We start from the raw sequence: 22,935 nt of genomic DNA on the forward strand, positions 1-22,935 counted from the left end.
CCACGCCATGTTTCCAAGTTTTTTTTGTCTAGGTTTTTCTTATTGTTTGTTTAGATTTCCCAGTTTAGGTTTGTGTTAATTTTGCTTCAGTTTGCCTTGCCCTTTGTTTGTACCTTTTTTCCCAGCCATATTAAACGGCTCGCTTTTTGTTAACATTCAAGTTTTGTTCCCTGTTCCTTGGAGTCTGCATTTTGGGTCCTTTTTCAATTCATACAGTCTGCCCTCGCCAGACTGTGACAGTTATTGGTGTTTGGGTGGTTGACCGGGACGGATTTTCTCCTGTCACTTTCTCGTCATCCCTCGTCATCCCTCTGTTGTTTTTTCCCTGCTAATTTTAGCCTCACACGGCACAGCTTCTGTATCACGTGGTATAAGGCTCCGCCCTTGTCATTTGTTGAGCAGGAAGAGTGAGCGCTTGTTTTCATGCAGAGTACGTCCCGGACCAAAATGCGGTACAATCGTCGTCGTCATTTTTTCTTTTTCTTTTTTTTTTTTTTAAATCGTTGTCATTTGAAAATGAGATCGCACATAAGTATGAATCGAGATTGCGATTTTCTAACGATTAATCGTGCAGCCCTAACTTGACCTGCTTTATCTGTGATACAATCATATCCGGCCCACGAGATAATTTCATATGCCAATGCAGACCTTCCGAAGACAACAAGTGTAGTGGTACAGGCCAGGTGCACAAAGAGACGGGGAGCCGGATTTAAATGCAAGCATGTCAAGAAAAAAGTGGAGAACTGAGTGAAAAATGTAAAATGAGCAGCATCTGGCTGCAGCTCAATGATATTGGAGACTGCAAAGCGGAGTGCAGAATTTTAAAATTAGGAACTGGATGAAGTGATACCGGTGTTTATTTTCAGCCACTTTTATTGTGGAGGACATAATGTTTCAAACTTGTCCAAGGCTTAAACTTCATGTATGTTCTCCCATTAAGTTAAGTCAAGTGGCTTTATTGTCATTCCAACCATGTATAGTGGTACAGTACAGAGACGACGTTACTCCAAGACCATGGTGCTACATATCAACACAGGATAACATAAAGTGCAATGTGCAAAGATTGCACAAAAACAAAACAAAGACAGTGCAACAGTAGACAGAACAGAACGATACAGAGACAAGACAGTGCTGACACAATAGTGCAATAGAAATGTGCAAAAAGTAACTTGGTGTATGAAGGTGTGTGTGTGTCGGTCCAGTCACTGAGTGTTCAGGAGTCTGGAGGCTTGGGGAAAGAAACTGTTTCACAGTCTGGCAGTGAGGGCCTGAATGGTCCGGTACCTCTTGCCTGAAGGCAGCAAGATGAAGAGTGTATGTGAGGGGTATGTGGGGTCCTCCACAATGCTGGTGGCTTTGCAGATGCAGTGGGTGCCATAAGTGTCTGTGATGGAGGGAAGAGAGGCTCCAACGATCTTCTCAGCTGTTCTCACTGTCTGTTGTAGGGTATTGCGATCGGATACGGTGCAGTTACCATACCAGACAGTGATGCTGCTGCTCAGGATGCTCTCGATAGTCCCTCTGTAGAACATAGTGAGAATGGATGGAGCGAGATGGGCTTTTCTCAGCTTCTGCAAGAAGTAGAGATGCTGTTGTGCCTTCTTAGTCATGGAGCTGGTGTTGAGGGACCAGGAGAGGTTCTCCGCCAGGTGGACACCAAGGAATTTGGTGCTCTTGACGACCTCCACAGAGGATCCATCGATGTTCAGTGGACAGTGATCTCTCCATGCTCTCCTAAAGTCAACAATTATCTCTTTTGTCCACATTCAGAGACAGGTTGTTGACTCTACACCAGTCCGTTAGCTGTTGCACCTCCTTTCTGTATGCTGACTCGTCATTCTTGCTGATGAGACCCACCACAGTCATGTCATTGGTGAACTTGATGATGTGGTTTGAACTGTGCATCGCTGCACAGTCGTGAGTCAGTAGAGTGAACAGCATTGGGCTGAGCACACAGATGATGTGTTCTCCTTCAAGTTGGTGCAGTCGCCATTTCATAGAGCTTCCCTGAACATGTCCCAGTCACTGTGCTCAAAACAGTCCTGAAAAGCAGAGAGAGCTCCTGCAGGCCAAGTTTCATCTGTTCAGAACTGGTTTCCAGCGTCTGACGAGCGGTCTGCATGCTGGAAATAGCATGACAAGTGGTCTGAGTATCTGAGGTGGGGGCGAGACTTTGCTCTCTACATGCTGAAATGTTTGTATAAACAAGATCCAGCCCATTTTTTCCCCTCACCGCAAAGTCCACGTGTTGATGCAATTTCAGAAGCAGTGACTTGAGATTTGAGTGGTTGAAATCTCTGGCGATAATAAACAGTCCATCGGGTGTGAGTTCTGCAGCTCGCCCCCTTAGCGTTAGTGCTGGGTGGCATTTACACTGCTGTAATGAACACCGCAGTGAATTCCCGAGGAAAGTTAAAAAGGTCTGCATCTAACAGTCCTAAACTCTACCAACAAAGAGCAGTAGTAAGAAACAAGCACAGAGTTCTTGCACCATTCCAAGTTTATGTAGACACACAAGCCACCACCAGGAGTCTTACCGCACAGAGCTGCATTTCTGTCTGCACGAAATGAAATGAGCCCGTGTAGCTGAATGGTGGTGTCTGGAGCTCTGTCACTGAGCCATGCTTCTGTAAAATGCTGCATGCTGCATCTCTGTAAAAACAAAGATGCAGCAGTCCCTAAATTCCCACTGTGTGGTCTGCTCACTGGACAATAAACTGGACTACATCTGACTAAAACAGCAAGGGTTTGAGAGCAGGATAGATGGGAGAGCTTGGATTTAAGCTTAGTAGTAAATGCATAAAAATAAGTCTCAGTTCAGTATTGAGCATTAATAATAATAATAATAATATTTCTTAACATGTTTGATCTGCTAGGTTTCACAGCATTTCCTACTGATAAAAATTCACCCTATGGCCATTCATACTACACAAAGTAATTAAGCAATAAACAATTAAATGACAGAAAAGTTCCTGTTTTTCATTTTCTACTACAAGATCAAAGTGGTCTGGGGCATCCATTGTCAAACTGGGCGACTTCGGTGTGATTGGACTACTGGAGGGATGTGATTGGGAGGAACAGCTTGCCTAATCTAAATCCTGAGAGTACAGAGTCTCGTCTTTATTATTGAACCTTTGTGATTCTTTCAGTTTGTCTATAATAAACATTATGTTTAGCTTAAGGGCATTTATACACTCAACAAAAATATAAACGCAACACCTTTGTTACTGCTCCCATTCCCCATGGGATGGACGTAGAGACCTAAAATTCATTCCAGATACACAATATAACCGGTTGGATGTGCTGCCATATTCTCTGAAACGCCTGTGGAGACGGCTTATGGTTGAGAAATGAACATTCAATGCACGGGCGACAGATCTGGTTGACATTCCTGCTGTCAGCATGCCAATTGCACGCTCCCTCATTGCTTGTGGCATCTGTGGCATTTTGCTGTGAGACAAAACTGCACATTCCAGGGTGGCCTTTTGTTGTGGGCAGTCTGAGGTACACCTGTGCACTACTCATGATGTCAGATCAGCATCCTGATGTGGCACACCTGTGAGGTGGGATGGATCATCTCAATATAGCAGATGTGCCCACTACCACACATTTGGACTGATTTGTGACCACTGTTTGGGAGGGATGGTTATATTGTGTATCTGGAATGAATTTTAGGTCTCTACGTCCATCCCATGGGGAATGGGAGCAGTAGCAAAGGTGTTGCGTTTATATTTTTGTTGAGTGTATAAGGTAGGGCAGTGAAGGGAATACTTTGAGAATCTCCTGATTCGCACTAAAATGCCTTCCTGGAAGGAAGCAAAGACCAAGGATAAGTAGGACATCTTGCACATCACTGGGAATGTATAAACTTCAAAGAGAGTCCCTACTGTGGTCACAAAACAGGTGGAGTCTAACCAGTAATTTTCTGTCAAAGACATTGTTTATTAATACATACTTGGTCACAAGCAATACCAGTAACTGACTCCAGGATGAACCAATGCCAAAACAACAATCAAAAGCGGCTATCTTTCAAGGAGCTGTGCTACCTTATTCCTATGTGACAAAAAAACAAGCAAAAAACTAAACAAACTGAAGGCATATGCTAAACCTAACTCCCTAGATGAACAACAGGAGAACAAGTGTTCAGAGCAAAAAAGCAGTTCAGCTCTTACGTTTCAGTGATCTGTGTATATACACAATGAGTAAGTTAAGCACAAGAACTACTAGCAAGAAACCAGCTCACAGACACAAGGCCAAGCAAAGCTAAGGGTCTCTCCACAAGGAACAAGAGAATAATGTTGCTGCTGTCATTTGCTGCAAGGGAAAAGCTGTTGGGGACCGGGGGTTTTGACATGCACATATGTTCAAAGTACCAAATATCATGGATATACATGGATTCGACCAATCTGGAGGAAACCTGCAAAAAACTCAAAGTTTGTGAGGTCACAATCTTATAAAAAACAGTGCACACAAAAAACACACAAAAAGCTACAATGAACAAGGGTTAAAAACAATTAAATCCATTATATTCAGCTCCATACAATTATCGCAGCAATTCAACTAGCAAGAGTTGACTGATCTCGGTTCATCCTATGACCCTGAGCTGTGGGAGCTGATGGAAAGAATGAGACTATGTATGCAAATGTCTTTCTCTGAAGGGTGTCTGATCCTGGGGCAGGCACTGGACATGCTGGAGAGATTGTTTTTATTAGCTGGCCTGGGAACAATAGACCTCTAGAAAGTTTGGAATAAAAAACAGATTTCCCACAACATGTTTTCAAAACTTTTTAAATTCCAGCGTTGAGACAAATACCAGAGATTTTGATAAGTTGTGGATATAATTCCATGTCCTCTTTCTCTTTGTCTTCTCATTCCTCCTTCATTTGTTTGAGCAGTGAGAGGTGTAATGCGGACCAACAGCTGCCAGTCAGACAGCAGTGGCTTTCTAGAAGAACCCTTTATACCACTGGTCCCTCATTTGGCATCACCAGGATCTGAAATCATCAAGGTCTCTTCTCTTGTCAATGCAGTCTCACTTTTCTCACAGTCTGTCAAGTTTATTGAAATGCAGCGCACTACCCTAATTCATAACACTGACACTAGATCGTAGAGTATACTAAGTTGCTATTTAGGATATTTAGAGCATTTGAATGTTCAGATGTTTGACTGTATTTCCTGTTTGATTTCAGGCTCGCTCAGGGTTTTCAGAAATGAGTGGTGACAATCAGGACAGTGAGAAACCAGAGTCTTCTGCTTTTTCTCCTCATACTGACAAATCTCCCATCCCTGCCTCAACAATGACCTCTTGTGGTGTTAATAAATATCTCCCTTCCTCACCCTGCCCTTCACCAGATTCTACTATAGACTCGAGCTCTTCCATAGCTTCTGCCTCACTGCCTCTCTCAAGTTGTGACCTGCAAATTGCAAACACTGAAACAGTACCAAATCCGGATCAGTCTCCACCCGCTTCAATACAAAGTTTTTCTTCTGGTCCTATATCGTCTCAGCATCCCACTTCTCCTCCTTTACCTCACTATGCTAACAGAGAGATCTGTTCTCCACCCACTTTGGTCTCTCCCAAATTACTCAAGTTAATCTCACAAACTCCCGAAAGCAACAAAAACAAATCTTTTTTTCTAGATTCTGATGGAATAAGTTTTTCAAAGCCAACTGCTGATACACAAAAGGAAGAGGATGAAAGTCTCCCTTTGCTCTCTTTTCATTTGGACAAAGCTAATCCATCAGCACCACCTGTTTTGGACTTCTCAAAATTAGAGGAAGGTTTTCCCACACCTTCCTCCCTTTCTTATAAACTTGACATCCCAGTTTGTCAGCCTGATGTGTCATCACAATCACATCATCAAAATGACCTCATAGACCCAGCTTCAGGAGAAATTTCAGACCAGTCAGAGCAAGTTGTCTCTGGACAGCATAGTGCAGTCTTACCCCCAGAGAACAGACAGCATTCTCACAATGATAACAATGATCTTGCTCTATCCTGTCAGATCCAAAATGGTACAAATGCCAAGATGAATGATATACTGTTGGAAAAATTTCAGAGGAATGAAAAACAACAGGAAGAAAGTGAGGGACACGGTCCCCAACTTTCTCAAGAAGCTGTCGTTTACATCTCAGACACAGAAACTCCCGCTAATCTGTCAGAAGGTTCTGCACCTTCACCTTCTGAAGTAGAAAGCCAGTCAGAAATGGATACACTGGTCAACTCCTCTACTGTGCATGATGACATGTCAGCAAAGACAAAACACAACGATATTAGAAAACTCTATCAAAAACACGTTGCTGGTAAAGAAAGTGAATCACCCGGGAGTTACATACGCTTACACAATCAAGTTGCACAGGCACACAGTGGAGATGAAGTAAAACCCAATAATCTCATTGCAATTGAGAACTTAGATCTGGTTTTTGAAACCTCAGTAGATGACTCTGACAATGAGAATATAGATTTAGATGACTTTTTTCAGCAGCTTGATACTGAAGGGCGAGTCTATTGGGCAGAACCCATCCAGCTGTCCAATCCAACCCCTGAAGCGTCAGGAAGCTTTGAAATCTCAGATGGAACTCCTGGAAATCTTCCTGTAGATTCATTTTCTTCCACAGGCAATGCCATCCCTTTACCGATGTCATACTCAGCGAACACAGACAGAGGCCAGACCTCAAGAGCTGCAAATGGCTCCTTGGATGTACCTTCCTCACTGACATCCATATCCCAGTCTGCAATCCCGAATATCAGACCATCAAATCGTTCTGTTTCAGTTCAAATGCCGTCATATCTGTCTTCTCATATTGTCCACAGAAAGGATGTTCCATACACTCCTGAGTCAAAAAGCACTCGTCTCCCTATCATTCTACCTTTGGACACCTCCAGCCCCTTTCGTGCTGTCCAGTCATGGACAGACCTGCAAATTCAGCGCAATACTCTGACCAAGAATTTATCATATGGGGCTCTTCATGCTGTTCCAAACAAAACAAATTTGTCCATGAGTTGCCCAGGAATGACACAAAGACCAACACATCAAGAGCTCTTCTCTTCATCTCCTTCTTTCTTTCACCTGTCTAATAATTTGAAATCACAGGAGACTATCCCTGAGATGGCTATAAATTGTAAGCCAGAGTCAGTATCTGTAGATACAGGATTGTGGCCGGATGAGCAGGAAGAAGACATGAACAGAAATGGAAATGAAACTCAGAAGCAACTTTGGGAGGGCAATCAGCAAGACACCATGGCATGCTGCTGCTCCTGTGACCATACCTGCTGTATTCACAAGAGTAACAACAAGGAACCCACTTTCGGAAACAGTCCTGTGAGTAATACCACACTGTCCAGTATCCTTACTTAATTTTGTGTATTTAGCCAAATAGATTTATGTTGATACCCACATATAAAATTCACACCCTTTTACGTATAACTTCAGTTGCTTGACTACATGTATTCAAGCACCACAGTGAGTAAGGTTTGGTTTTATTTTACGTCTATAGTCTTACAGTTTTTCAGGTTCAGAACAAGGCCGATAGGCAGTGTCTGATGAAAGTAGTTTAGAATTTGAGTTCCATTCTGAACCTTTAGGGCCCGAGGACTAAAGTTATTGGGACTGCTGTCCCTCATCCTGCACTTCCCCACAGCTGGTACTACCAACAGAAGGTTCTTATGACTGTGAGTTTGCCTGTATCAACCAGTTCTTCCACATGAAACTTTTCAATAAGGCACACAGGGTAGGTAGGAGCAGGGATGGTTGCATTAAGAGATTTGATTGGGCAAGAATGGGCTGCTGTCAGTGCTTGTGGGGCTGGGGTCCGATACTGACCTAAATTACTGGATCGGATATCGGAGAAAAATAAAAAATGTAATCCGATCCATTAAATATCACGAAAGCACCTCACAAAACTTGCAACACGCCGTAACTCACCTCAGAACGTTAGCACGTCGGAGCAGTATGCATCACGTGATAGAGCGGCTGTGGCATGCGGGACCTGTCGGTGGTCTGGATAGCATGTGGAGCTTCGCTAGCAACCCGGCATTTCATCTCCGACAAAGTTATCCCGAGAGAAGTAAAGCAAGTGTGTAAGTCCATCTCTGAATGTTTGTAAAGCATTCCTGCGTTAAGCTTAACGAGCGACTGCCTCTTCTTGCTGCTACTTCAATCATGAAACTGCTTAACGATCAGCTGATCGGCTTTTCTGTCGTGAGTCCGTCTCTCTTGTTTGTTTTTGGCCCACTTTGCACCAGAAAGAGGAAACCAGCGGCTGAACAACAGCAGCACGTTTAAGCTTGATCAGCTGTTGTTAGAATGTATTTAATATTACTTTCTACTCCAGGATCTTTTTCTACAGCTGACGGCTGGTAACTGTGCAGGGGCGGATCTAGCAAAGTTTAGCCAGGGGGGCCGATAGGGCATGAACAGGGAAAAGGGGGCACAAAGACATACTTTTCTTTCTTATTCTCATTTAAAATGTCGAGCTTTTAATAAATAATTATCTGACACCCAAAGTTTTAATTTGATGTAAAATGAATAGAAGTCAATTACTGTATATAGTAACTGTTAAGTCTAATATATATACCCTAGTAAGCTATAGTACTTTTTCCTTTGGGAAGGTACCATCTGTGCAGTCTGCAATTTTGTTGAAGAAAGATGTTGAATCTATTTAATATTTCTTGAAAAATAATTTATTTCTGTGCATTTTTTTTTCACACTGCATCAAATTAAGGTTGATTACGTCGATTAAGCATCATGAGGTGGAGCGTGAGGGGTGGTTCCCTATTTTTTATTTATTTATTTTTGTTGTTGCTGGGAGTTGGAACCCTATTAGTTAGGTTGCTTAATATTTACGCTAAGTACTCTTTAAAATACCAGAATAGGGAGGATGGTGTAGGTTTAAGTTTATTAGATTGATCAGTATTGCTGAACTATGAAATTTTTTTTTTTTGCATACAGGTATAACAGAATAGCTTTAGTGTAGTCGTTGTTTTAAACTTGAGTATGAACTTATACAAAATGCAGCAAGATATTTAAAAAACCAGTTTTGTTGATTAAAAAACACTATATCGGATTCATATCGGTATCGGCAGATATCCAAATTTATGATATCGGTATCGGTATCGGACATAAAAAAGTGGTATCGTGCCATCTCTACTCCTCCTACACTTCTCCACATCTGGTGCTAAAAACAGCAGCCTCCTGTGACTGTGAGGGCTGGTTACTAGTTGTTGTTGGTACTACTGTTGACAGTGCAACATCACCAAAAGCTAATGTCATTAATTTGAAACACTTTGCTACATTTATTGTTAGTTTCTTCTTTTTTTATTTAGCTTTTGAGCTCCACCTTTTCGGCCATTCTTCCACACAATAATCTGTTCTACAAGGTGCGTGAGCACAGAGCGAAGATAGGGGAGCGCCCGGTTGCGTTATGAGATTTGATTGGGCAAAAAAGTGTCATTAATGAAAATGAACAAGTGGGCTACTGTCAGCGCCCGATGTTGCACATCTTTCATTGTCCCAATGCATTCAACTCATTGGCCTAAAAGTACGTCGGCCCACTGGGAAAATCCCCGGTATGCCGGATAACCAGTCCAGCGCTGTTTATTAGGGATGGAAATCAAGAACCGGTTCCAGAAGCACAGTTCCTTGGAATTGTTAGGCTGTTTGCCTATCAATCTTGCTTATTGGTTACACTACAACTAGGTGATTTGACTTCATTTGTCAGAGGAGGAAAATGCTAGTGTATATGGACAACTTTTATTTTTATTGCACAAAAGGATGTGAGCGATGGTAAAGCGGAAGCTGCCTCCAGGACAGAAACAGCTGCATTATGCTGCTAACATCACTTTGGCTTTTTGCAAGCATCTGCACAGACAGCATGCTAATGCTAAGATAGCAAGACGGCATGCAAACACTAAGCTAGCCAAAAGTCCAGAGTGATGGAAGCTGAAAGCTGTGTGAAAGCTGACCAAACTCATGAGAGGTCCTGCTGCAGCTTCTGTTTCTACCTGCTTATGTTTCTAAAGAAAAATCACTGTGATAATTGGTTTGAAATATCGTTTTGCTGGTTTTCACTTTTGCTTTGTGGTGTTGGACTCATGTAAATGGACTGATTCTTATATAAATGGACTGATTCTTATATAGCGCTTTTCTACTCTCTCTGAGGACTCAAAACACTGTATACAACATGCCTCATTCACCTATTCACACCTACTCATACAAACACTTCTATACTCAAGTGCAATCTAAAAACATTCACACATTCACACTCTGATGGACGCATTGGAGAGCAAAATTATAAAATTATAGATCCAAATATTGAGATAAAGATTATACAGTGGGATGCAAAAGTTTGGGCAACCTTGTTAATAGTCATTATTTTCTTATATAAATCGTTGGTTGTTACAATAAAAAATGTCAGTTAAATATATCATATAGGAGACACACACAGTGATATTTGAGAAGTGAAATGAAGTTTATTGGATTTACAGAAAGTGCGCAATAATTGTTTTAACAAAATCAGGCAGGTGCATAAATTTGGACTCCACAAAAAAAGAAATGAAATCAATATTTAGTAGATCCGCCTTTTGCAGAAATTCCAGCCTCTAAACACTTCCTGTAGGTTCCAATGGGAGTCTGGATTGTGGTTGAAGGTATTTTGGACCATTCCTCTTTACACAACATCTCTAGTTCATTCAGGTTTGATGGCTTCCGAGCATCAACAGCTCTCTTTAACTCACACCACAGATTTTCAATAATATTCAGGTCTGGGGACTGAGATGAACGTTTTACTTGTTCCTCTGCATGAATGCCTTAGTGGATTTTGAGCAGTGTCTCGGGTCGTTGAAAGATCCAGCCCCAGCGCAGCTTCAGCTTTGTCACTGATTCTCCAGAATCTGCTGATACTGAGTGGAATCCATGTGTCCCTCAACTATGACAGGATTCCCAGTCCCTGCACTGGCCACACAGCCCCACAGCATGATGGAACCACCACCATATTTTACTGGAGGCAGCAGGTGTTTTTCTTGGACTGCTGTGTTCTTTTTCCTCCATGCATAAAGCCCCTTGTTATGCCCAAATAACTCAATGTTAGTTTCATCAGTCCACAGCACCTTATTCCAGAATGAAGCTGGCTTGTCCAAATGTGCTTTAGCAAACCTCAAGTGTCTCTGTTTGTGCTGTGGGCGGAGAAAAGGCTTCCTCTGCATCACTCTCACATACAGCATCTCCTTGTGGGTTGATTCTGACTGTTCTCACCATTTGACGCTTCTGTCTATCCGAGATTTTTCATGGTCTGCCACTTTGAGCCTTAACTTGAACTGAGCCTGTGGTCTTCCATTGTCTCAATATGTTCCTAACTGTGGAAACAAGCGGCTTAAATCTCTGAGACAGCTTTCTGTATCCTTCGCTTGTACACTGCTAGCACGGGGCGCCCACAGAAACGCAAAGCAGGAGATGAAGCATCGCTGAATATGTTTCCAAACCAACTTCATTCTGAGCCAAAGACTAGAAAATATGGTGAAGCAAATCTGCCCTTCGGCTTCAGCTGCACAAGTGCCGAGGTAGGTCTCCCTGCAGGATTGGTTTCTCCTGCGTCGGGAGCAGCGCTGGGCTCTTCAAATCACGGACAAACAGGATCCTACAGTTGTTTATGTTTTTGAACCCATTTTGCACAGAGAGGCATTTTTTGAATAATGTATTGATGCAATGTTGAATATTATTACACAGGGGAAAAAAAACAGCTACAGTAAAATAATCACACCGTGACGCCTCTGCCTTTGTAAATGGAGGGACAGTAACTGCGTGTAAAACCTGCAGACAGTCAGATTAACAGTATTTGTCTCTATCTGCCATCCTGCAATTCATCTCATGTAAACAATAACGTGGCCACAGCTTGACGTGAAAAAAGACACATACCTTTGACGTTGCGTGACCAAGTCTTTATTCCTCGTCCACACATAAACGAAAAAAAAAGGAGTAATTTATTGCAGATTACTTGTATTTGCTTAATTATTTATTAAATGTTTGAGGTGTGAAATAAACCGCAATGGAGCAAAATATGGGACTGAGACTGGATCATTTGGAGGCCAAGTCAACACCTAAAACCCATTTTTGTGCTCGTCAAACCACTGGTGAACCATTTTTTTCTTTGAGGCACATTATTCAGCTGAAAGAGAGACCATAGTATCCAGGGAATACAGTTTCCATCGCTCATGTGATGAGACTAGGATCAATAGTAGGTCGAAAACCCTCTTTAGTGACAAGTCTCACTAGGGCCTAAACACCTGGGACTTTCCACCGTCTGTTGTTAGAACTGAAGAAGCTTATCGGAGAAATGTCTTCGACAGATAGATGTTTTCTTTTTTTAATGATAACTGTGTCTTTGTTCTCTATAGTACTCTCTGGATGAGCTGGAGGAGATGTTGCTGTGTCTGCAGCAGTTTTGGTCTGTGCTAAGTAACATGGAGGAGCAACTCTCTGAAGACCAGGCTGCTGTGTTCAGTTGTCTCTCTGACCAGGACAGGTACAAACAATAGTTTATACATTTCTAGTGTGTTCTGGCTACAGGCACAACCAAAGTCCTTTCAGAAACAGGTTTTATCAGTTAGCAGTCCACTTGAACCGCGTCTAGGAATTAAATATATTTTGTTCTTTAAAGTATTCATTTTTAACCTTAATTTAATATAAAAACTGCACGTATAGAATCACAAGTCAAATCTGACAAAAACATTAGTCTGGGTCCCAGATCTTGAAAAAAAGTGAGGTCCTAAAAGCTTTTCCCACACATGGTAGTTATGGTTCTGCTGTTGTGTCACTCTCTTGGAATTTCTCTGTTTTACGAGAATGCAGTAGACGTGCAGCTTTATCATAGAATCAGTGAGTGAGGTGCTAATAACGTTCTGACTGTCTGCCCACCTCAGAATCAGATTGTTCTTTTTGCTTATGGAATATGTCATATATTTTATCTTCATACTATTTTTTCAAGTTATAGACCCTGGGAGTTCATTAGCATAGGTAGTAATTTAGCAGTTTTAAATGATCACCAATATTTATTTATTGGAGCATTTTCTGGATCCTTGGCCAATATACTGAACCCTGAATTGCCCCAGATGCATCCATTGCAGTGTAACTATGAGTGTACACTTGGAAAACACTTAATTGTTTTTGGTCCACATGATAACCAGCTTCGAGCATTGGCATGGTGATAATTACCATACAGTTTCATGCACCCAACAATAAATGTGTGTGTGTTGTGCGTGTTTAGAGAGAAGATTCGGGACATCGAAGAGCTGAGGCGTGCAGTAAAACGAGAGGCTGGTGAGCTGGAGAGGCAGTTAAAAGAACTGGCCTATGAGTATGATGAAAGCTTGAAAATGGTAACAAAATTCATCTCCTGAGACAGATCGGCAGGCCGATATATTTTTGTTTTTTTTAACTTTATGTTTTCTGATTCTGTGTTTTGGAGTAGAAGATGCACAGATTGCTGGATGAACAGTCTCTCCTCTGCTCTCAACTTAAAGTCTTTCTACCTGGAACAGTCCCCACACCATCATCTAAACCAATGCCCAACAGGACAGTAGCCACTCAGTGCTCTTTGCTACCCTTGCTCACGGCAGCTGACATACAGAGTAGCCACATTTCTGATTGGAAAGGCTGGAAGACTCTGAAACCTGGACTGGATTCCAACAGACAGTCACTTCCTGGGTCTGAGAGCATCTGTGATGGTCAGGGCGGCTCTCCCACCAAAGCAGACAAGCTAGACATAGTAGGCTTCTTGCAGAGAGTAAGAAAAAAAATCCCATTTTTATCTTCTCATGTGTCGATAAATCCTGCCTGCCACACAGCCGAACTGTGACAAAAGTCATGGGTTCTATATCTTCGGCTGCCTGCACTACGAGCTCTTAAATTGAACCTGATTGTGAAATAGAAGACGTTTCTAAACTGTCCACGTGACTAATTATACTATGAAAAATTTAAATATGAGTATTAAATTAATGTAACTTTTCAGAAAATCCACATTTTACATGAACTCCTCAGCTTATGAGGCATTTTTTAATTTAAGATGGTACACGGGAGTTTGACATTAGAACTAGTGACATTTTCTTGAAACCTAGATAACTGACAGAATGATTTACAATATTTACGTGAATGTGATCTTGCTTTTTACTGTGGATTGTGTATCCTGTGTTTCAGCTGAAGGAGACTTTGCATCATTCTGTGAACACAGACCCATCAGAATAAGAGGTAAGATTCAGTTGCAGAGCTTACAAACTTGTGAAAACACTTTTTTTTGTTTTGCCTAGTTAATGTGCTTTCTGCAAACTAGTGGCCCACTAAAGCATCGTCACCCTGGATGTAGCCACAGGTTGTCTTGAAAGTTTGTGAGACAACCTGTGTGAGCTGACGTTTCCTTGGGTTATCTTCAAATCCAGCTGTTCGTTTCTAATAACTTTTATGCCTTCCTTTTTTTACAGGTGTCAGGAACATTGTGTGATGCACACCTATGTTTTGTCAATATTCCATTCTTTCAAAGCCTTATTGTATGAGATGTGCAGTTTTAGTGTTTACTTAGTATTTCTGTCATTTTCGCTTTTACTGTTTGTGTCAGTGGATCTGCTAACAAGACAACCAAAAGAAAGTGAAAAGGCATAGCATATCAAGTTTTACAAGAATGATGTTTGTTTTTTAAGATAAAGCATAGCAATATAATTGTGACTTAATTCATTAAATATAGTATGTTTGGCAAGTTTTACACCTTAATTATATTAAAACAATATACCTTGGAAAAGTAAAACACATTTGTGTGATTTGTGCATTCATAATCTCTGTGAGTCTTTTTTTGTGCGACTTCAGACTGGAGCAGGATGTACCAGTTACTGGAGTAAAATCCTGAATAAAGACTTCTAAAGGTTTTGGTTTTACTAAAGGATCGAGAGCAGGGCTGTGCAGAGACGTTTGAAAGTTAAAGGGGCACATAGAACCAGGCTAAATAACAACAACCCAAGAATCAAATATGGAATCACATCATACTATATCACTGTCACCAGGTGGGGACAATGCAAAGCAAATGTAGCCCATGTTTTACCTGATGGGTACAATGTTGCTGTTGAAGAGTTGCTGGTCCTGCTGCTGATAGTGCAGGAGGGCAGGGCTGTGTTGATCTGAGCCTGTAGACATTAAAGAGTCCACAGGAGAGATGGTAGCTGATTAAAGTGTGATTAAGTGTTATGAGATAATAATAAAATGCAAAGATTGGTGACAGCGCTTGGAACCATAAGACAACAAAACAGTGAGAAATAAACCAAGCTCTGCCTGTGACTCACTCTTTGCCTCTCTTCCTCCATCTATCACTCTCCACCTGCTGTCCATCGGAGAACAAGGCACAATCTGCTATTGTATTAATCTATTATTTAATTATTCACACTTAGCAACTCTTGAAAGAGGTTATAGAACCAACACATTGTGTTTATTATTGTTTTTATACTTGAATACCTCTGCAACGCAACACCTGGTACAGATGTTATTGTTACCTGTGCTCTTTGTAATCCAGCTGCTGAGGGATCCACTGCCTCACACAGCTTCTTCTGTCACTGCTTCCTCATCATGTCCTTACAGAGCATGTCTGGACAATGTTATATCATCAGTAATATATTTTTTAAAGTCTATACACATAAAACACAAACACACATACACATACAGTGACATTTTAAAGCAGGGGTCGGCAACCTTTTTGATGACGAGTCCCATCTAAAATTTCCTCAGAAGTCAATGTGCCATATGATTGCATTAGCAATAAATTTAATAACGCTCTATATTAACAGTTGCAGCGCTGAGCGGAGAGCTCCTGAAGCATTTGAAGTGTTGGAATGTGGAAATTTCAACATCGCTTGAAAAAACTGCCAGCTAGCAACGTCCCTCTCACCAGTTGGCGAAGTTAGTTTTAGCCAATTACAAGTTGAATCTGGTAGTTGGGGTTGTTAGCTAAGATACCGTCATTAAGAAGCAGCACAACTAATGTGTCTATGCGAGCTAATTTGCGATGTGCACCGCTGGCCCGGCCATTTATTTTTTAATGCACCTGCTCAGATTAACTCACTGCGTGTCGTGCCCAGGGCTGGACTGGGACAAAAAATCAGCCTGGGCATTTTGACTAGAGACCGGCCCCCCAGGTATTAAAGCCATAAAGCCTTTGAATGAAAACAAACGCTGTTGTGACAGTGATGTACAGTCTTGTTGGTATATGTATGATTTCTATACATTTTACATCTGATAAAAACTTTGGTTGTAAGATTCAGATAATTATTTAATAAAAGCGAGACATTTAAAATGATAATAAGAAAGAAAAGTATTTCCTTGTGCCCCCCTCTCCCTGTTAATGCCCTACCTGGCCCCCTGGCAACACTTTGCTAGACCCGCCCCTGCACAGTTACCAGCTGTCAGCTAGAAAAGGATCCTGGTGTTATTTGTCTCTCAGAAACAGGGGCCCGTTCTTCGTACGTCGCTTACTACATCCAAGATCAAATGACACATCCAAGACCAAATCATCGCGCTAACTTTGAGCTCGCTAATCCGGTTCTCCGAACACACCTGCTGTTGACGATTAGTACAGCTGGATGAAGTAATGTGAGATCACTGGGTGGCTTAACAGGAGCTACGCATCGATAGTAGAAACATTGATCGGCAACCCTCTGATTGGTCCGCGAAAATGTCGAAGGAGCGCGCTCGGTATTTTTCGGCAGCAGAGCAAGAACTCTTGAGTGAGGGATTTCAGGAGTTTCAGAGTTTAATTAAAACGCAAGGGAACACTGCAAAGGCTGCAAAAGCAAGGAGAGAGGGCTGGCAGGAAGTTGCTGACAAATTAAACTCGTAAGTAATTTAATAATAACAATAATAATGGATTGGATTTATATAGCGCTTTTCAAGGCACCCAAAGCGCTTTACAATGCCACTATTCAGTCACTCTCACATTCACACACTGGTGGAGGCAGCTACGGTTGTAGCCACAGCTGCCCTGGGGCAGACTGACAGAAGCCAGGCTGCCATATCGCACCATCGGCCCCTCTGGCCAACACCAGTAGGCGGTAGGGTAGATGTATTATATTACACTATATTATCCAATATTATATTACATTATATTATATTATATTATATTACATTATATCCTCTTTCACATTAGAGCCACAACAGGACCCACTAGAACATGGGAACAAGTAAAAGTGAAATATAAGAATATTCTACAGAATGGTAATATTTATCACTTATATTGCTTGTCGTCTCTTGGAAAGAGACCCTGAAATAATCTGTTTGTTTGTTCATAACAGCAACCAAGAAAAGGGCAGAGCAAAAAAAAGACAGGTGGTGGTCCTGCACCCCCTCGTCAACAAGTTGGTTAAGTAAATAATATCCTCACGGGAAAATCGATATCTCTCTATGAGCACACTGTCGCGCTGAGCTAAAGGATCCTGTCTGTCCTGCAATATACGCTGAATTCTGAAAACTCTCCTTATCAATCTTGCACCTTCCGCAATGGGTGGCTCACGTATACGGACAGGACATGGCTGCGACAGACTTCCCAAATCCACCTTCGCTTTTATAGCCGTGGTCTCTCATCCTGATTACATGAAGTAATTTACAATTACTACTCTGAAATATGAATTACATCTGTAATAATCACATACATGTAATAGAATGTTAATAGTACATTTCCCTTTTTTAGGAAATGACCTGTATGTATCTATGTGACATCAATAAAAGGATCAAGTGCTGCATTATCTTTAGTTACATTGATGTTATTTATTTATGGTGAAACAGTGGTGGAATATCGCTGTTGTTTTCGTATAAATGAAGCGGACATACCTGCGTGGCCGCGATCTAATCCTGTTTACATAAAGTAAACCTGCTCCCGAGCAGGTTTACGCTTACGGCTCTGTTGCTATGACAGCAAGTCCCGGATGAGCTTCGGGGAACCGAACGATCCAAGATCACGCGAAATCGTCAACAATCTCATCCAGCTAACTCACTTAGCGAGGTACGAAGAACAGGCCCCAGCTCATAACTTCAACTCATTCATTTCACCTAAAAGGTAAACCTGTTTCTCCATCACCTGTTCAGCTCTGATGATCCAGTAAGGACATCTCCTGGTTTCATCTTCATGTTTCCCTCTCACCACATATCCAAACCGACATCATGACCAGCAGCTTTACAGCTGTGGCTCCAGCAAACATCAGCTGATACTAGAAACTAATATTAAATAAATTCTAACAACAGCTGATCAAGCTTAAACGTGCTGCTGTTGTTTAGAGCGACATGCGCTGGTTTCCTCTTTCTGGCGCAAAGTGGGCGATAAATAAACAAGAGAGAAAAGCCGATCAGCTGATCACTGATCAGTTTCATGATTGAATGAGAGAAGAAGAGGCAGCTGTGCAGCGTAACGACAGAATAAATCCAGCTTTGTCTTTTTCTATTCTAGCTGAAGTCAGGGACAAGCTGTGCTCCTTCTCAGCTCAATATGAAACGCGTAATATTTTCTCTGAATGTGGCAACTCCGTTTGTATGGGACGGTTTACAACTCTACTAACTAACCTTATGAATAAAATAAAGTTCACTATCAGTAACATCATAGCACCCACCCAGCTGTATATAAACTCCGTCATGCTAGCTAGCACGCAGTACGAGTTATTGTAACTGACTGTAAAACGTCAGCACAATGAAAACAAACTCCACCTAAACTTGGTTTATATCTGACCCAGGGTTTCCCACTTGGAGCAGCTTCACTCCAAGCTGTAACCCTGTGTAAAAACATTAGTCAGCAATTAAATGTTTAGCTTGTTTAACTCCCAGCTCCACCCAGAGCCTGTATCCTAGAAGACAAATCTGTTAAATCAAACTTCACATTTGCAACCAACTGCAACTCACAAGTGTAATAAAGTATTCAGCATCACAGAAACAAGTATCCTTGCAGGTTTATTCTAAACTCATTAAACTCCTACTTTTTTCATTTGCACCAAATCATTTAACATCTCAACGTCATTCCACATTGTAATCAGTGACTTCCCTTAAGTTTGTCACTCACCATGAGCCCAACAGTGGTCAGATAATGAACCCCATGTAACTATTCTGTAACCACTGCACATCTATTCAATTGTCACTTGTCTGTCTGTGCTGAATCCTTTACAAGCACTCTTAAAGGAAACAAACATTAGCCAAACACACGGATCATCCTGCTGATCAGGCATCGGTCATCCAGATTCCAGAGGTGCTGTGAAAAGTCATAAAGTTAACACTCTGCTGTAAAAAGAAGCAACACTGGTTTCAAACACAGTATCTCACTGTATTAACTTTTCCCCCTGTAACATTCACATTTCCTCAACAACACAGTGTAATTTCATCATCAACACATAGCCTGTAACCACAGTTTTCTTCACACAAAGTCTCAGTAATCCTGTGGTAGAAAAACATTAAGTTGTGTCCTGCTGTAAATCACAGGATGAAATCACATGATTAACCATCTGTTGTAGAAAAGAAATGTAAATGTTAGCGCTGCGCAGGTGTATACACTCTGTCTCACAATAATCTCTGTGAGCAACACAGGGTGGTGAATAACACACCCATGGTAAATTCACAGACACAGAAAAATTTAAACTAAAAAGGTTAAATTTTCAGAGTTCACATAGTCATGTGACCCAAGTTTCCTCCTGTGGTCTCCTTCTGCTCCTGCAACAGAGACACACACAGAGATACAGCCACACCTTTGTCAGGTGGGGGTTGACTTCACACAAAGGTGTTAAGTCAGTCAGTCTTGTCAGCTTTTATCAGTCAGTCAGTTCCCCATTTTTAAATTTTCATTCATTCACTCAGCGATTCTTTCTTTGCTGATAGTGGAATCTATCGTCGCATTTCGTTTCCACCCTCAGCAAAATGACGACAATTCAAAAGAAAAATAATTTAGACTGGATTACCTCGATGAATCCTTGTGGGGACTTGCTTCATAATTGTTCCAATAAGTGGCTTTCTCGTGAGCCCATTTTAATTCTGGAGAAAAAACTTTGCAACCATTCGCAACAACATGTTGTAGTTCTCCCTGCTCAACGTTCAGATCTGCTTAGATGACAGAGAAATTATCAAACAAAACTTTCAGTGCACCATGAAAGTAACAAAATAAAAAGGAAAGGCCTTGTTAAATCACGACACGTGTTCTTCATCTCAGGGGGTAAATCGTACCAAACCTAATTGGCAGGCTCAACTTTGCAACAAAAGACAAATGAACAGTCAGTTTAATCTTAAACATTTATCCAAATCAGCCACACACAACATCAGCATAACCCTGTTGTCTCGTCACATAATAAGTTTCTTCTCATGTAACTAAATGTGTGCCATGGTAAAACTTCTTCACACACCAGAAACTCACAATCAGCTCACTCAGCTCACTCATTTAAGACCTCTCATCAGCATTCTGTTTCCTCCTCTATGATGCAACCATCTGTCCTCCTATAATATTCAGTCCACTAGTCTATGTATCACTTTCATCTTACTAGTGACTTGGACAAGATGACAAACAGAATCTCATGCTTAAGATGCTGTCTGGTCTTCATGAGTGTCATTGTATGTGTATGTAAGGGTTAGTATAGTTAATGCATTTTCTGTGTGTTTTTGTGTTCCTCTCTCATCATACTTTCATTATTCTCATCACTGCTTAAACAACACACATTTCTCTGTTTTTTTTTTAACTGTCCTTTTCTCCAAAACAGAAAGTGGCATTACAGCTGTTTCAGGCTGAGGAACACCAAACACTCTTCGTGCTATCATTCATCAACACAACTATTTAATTTCTTTTTGTCCGCTGGGCAGGTGATCTGCAGAATCACGTCTGCCCCAGCTGGATACCTTCACTCACATAGTTTCACACCTCTCTGTAACTCACACACACCATGACGTCAGACACAATCACCTGTTTTCACCAAAACAAAAGCATGGTGCTGATGTTACAAAAGTCTCACACACATGAATCAGGATGCAGAAAAGCTGTTGCCCATCTGAGGTGTGAGGAAGAAACTGAACTCACGGATAGCTGCATGCTTGAGATATCATAGCTCTGTTTCCCTCCCTCTGATACGTTTAACCAGCTCCTGCTCTGAACATGTGTAGCTTGCTCATCAGCTTAAAAGTGACTGCATACGGGGCTTCCGGTGACGCCATGATCTAGTAAAGCAGCATAAGGAACGAGCTCCGTCCAGATTAATACATTACTCCTAACTACAATTTTAAAACTCTGCAATTTCCATTCCAACCAGCATGGCATCGTTCCTGAGAGGCAAGGGATCCAGCAAACAGGATCAAAATAAAGATAAAGGCGAGCATTTGAAGCAACTAACTTTGTCCTCGAACGCAGATGCTAATGCTACTGCTAGCACTCGTGATGCAGATACGAGGATATTAGTAGAACTGGAGAAGATAAGAAAAGATAACAAAGACGGGCATATGGAAACACAGCAAGCTCTGACGAGACTGGAGGCGTCTTTCAAGATTTTGAGAGAAGATTTGACAAAGCTGGAAAACAGAACAACGGAGATGGAGGAGCGGATCGGCGACAACGAAGACTCCACCAGGCGCCATGAACGAGCCCTCCGGTACTTGTTACATAGAGAAATGGATCTCACAGCACGATGCGAGGACATGCAAAATAGACTAAGGCGAAACAACCTGAGGATCTATCGTGTCCCAGAAGGGAGTGAGGGGAGAGATGTTAAGCTGTTTGTACTAGAGCTGTGTAAATCAACTCTTCAACTTCCCGCTGATCTTAACATTGGAATAGAGCGAGCACACAGAGCCATTGCTGCTAAACCCAAGAACCCAGACGCAGCACCGCGCTCACTGGTGGTCAGATTCTGGGACTTCTCTGTGAAAGAGACCATTCTATGACAAGCCTGGGACCAGAAGCGTGTCTTATATAAGGGCACGCAGATATTTTTTGACCATGATTTTTCCCCGGAACTGCAAAAGAGGAGGGCACTGGTGAGAGATGCGGTAAAGCAATTAAAGCTGAAAAACATCAGAGCCAAGTGTGTGTTTCCAGCAAAACTGAGACTGTTCGAGGATGGTGGTGAGAAGACGTTCTCAAGTTTGACGGAAGCCCTGCCGACGCTTCAAGGGCTGGGGATACAAGTGCGAGTCGACCAGAGGGAGCGCATGGAAACGGAGCTATCCCGGTGCCGATGGTCCGCTGAGGGAACTAGGGCAGGTATGGCCCTCTCCCTTGCCGAAATAAAAACTTTCTTTATGGAGGACTGAGATGTCACTCCCGCCTGTTAAGTCTAATTGTTGAATGTTGCCATTGTGTTTCTTAAATTTGTACAGTCTTAGTTCAAGCAGTAGGATCAAACCCATTCCTTTGATCCTGACCACCTCTCCAACCACTCTGTACTGGGGGAGGTTTTATTGTAGATACATCCTATCTGAAAGATCTGTTTCTTTTGATGTAAGCTTCCTGGGTTTATGACCCTTTGGTCAGCAGGAGGTCTGACACACACACACACACACACACACACACACACACACACACACACACACACACACACATTCTTACAGAAGTTCACACATATACATGAAATGCTTTGTCTTAGAACCAAGGGGGCGTGGCTTTGTTCTGACGTGTTTTGTGTGAACTGTCTCTCAATAAAAGGTAGCAGGAGGAGGTCAGATCTGGGGGTCATTTTCGTGGTGGACACAGACGAGGCCTCCCTTGCGCAAATAATCGATCGATCGACTGTCTTGTTTTCTTCATGATGAATAAGTCTCTAGAATTAGCGGGGCTTGTGGAAACACAGACCCAACACCGCCGAGTTCATTTTAGTTTTTCTTGGACATAAATGTTAGGAAGAGATAAAAAATTATTTTTTTTCCCGCTTGTACAATGGATGAAAAGTGCACACACAAGTGGATA

The 22,935-nt window shown here is 41.8% G+C and overlaps 1 protein-coding gene across 1 annotated transcript in view; it reads left to right on the plus strand.

Moving 5' to 3' along the window:
* itprid1 (ITPR interacting domain containing 1) overlaps window positions 1-14,964 on the plus strand; it is a 37,199-nt gene extending 22,235 nt beyond the window's left edge. The window contains exons 11-17 of the mRNA XM_026180838.1: window positions 4,896-5,008; window positions 5,190-7,322; window positions 12,392-12,519; window positions 13,261-13,372; window positions 13,465-13,779; window positions 14,190-14,240; window positions 14,471-14,964. Of these exons, the coding sequence (XP_026036623.1) occupies window positions 4,896-5,008; window positions 5,190-7,322; window positions 12,392-12,519; window positions 13,261-13,372; window positions 13,465-13,779; window positions 14,190-14,237 (2,849 nt within the window). The 3' untranslated portion in view covers window positions 14,238-14,240; window positions 14,471-14,964. The remainder of the gene's footprint in view (window positions 1-4,895; window positions 5,009-5,189; window positions 7,323-12,391; window positions 12,520-13,260; window positions 13,373-13,464; window positions 13,780-14,189; window positions 14,241-14,470) is intronic.
* Window positions 14,965-22,935: the final 7,971 nt, after the last annotated feature.

The sequence above is a fragment of the Astatotilapia calliptera genome, chromosome 9, assembly GCF_900246225.1.
Source record: "Astatotilapia calliptera chromosome 9, fAstCal1.2, whole genome shotgun sequence".
NCBI classification, from domain to species: Eukaryota; Metazoa; Chordata; class Actinopteri; order Cichliformes; family Cichlidae; genus Astatotilapia; species Astatotilapia calliptera.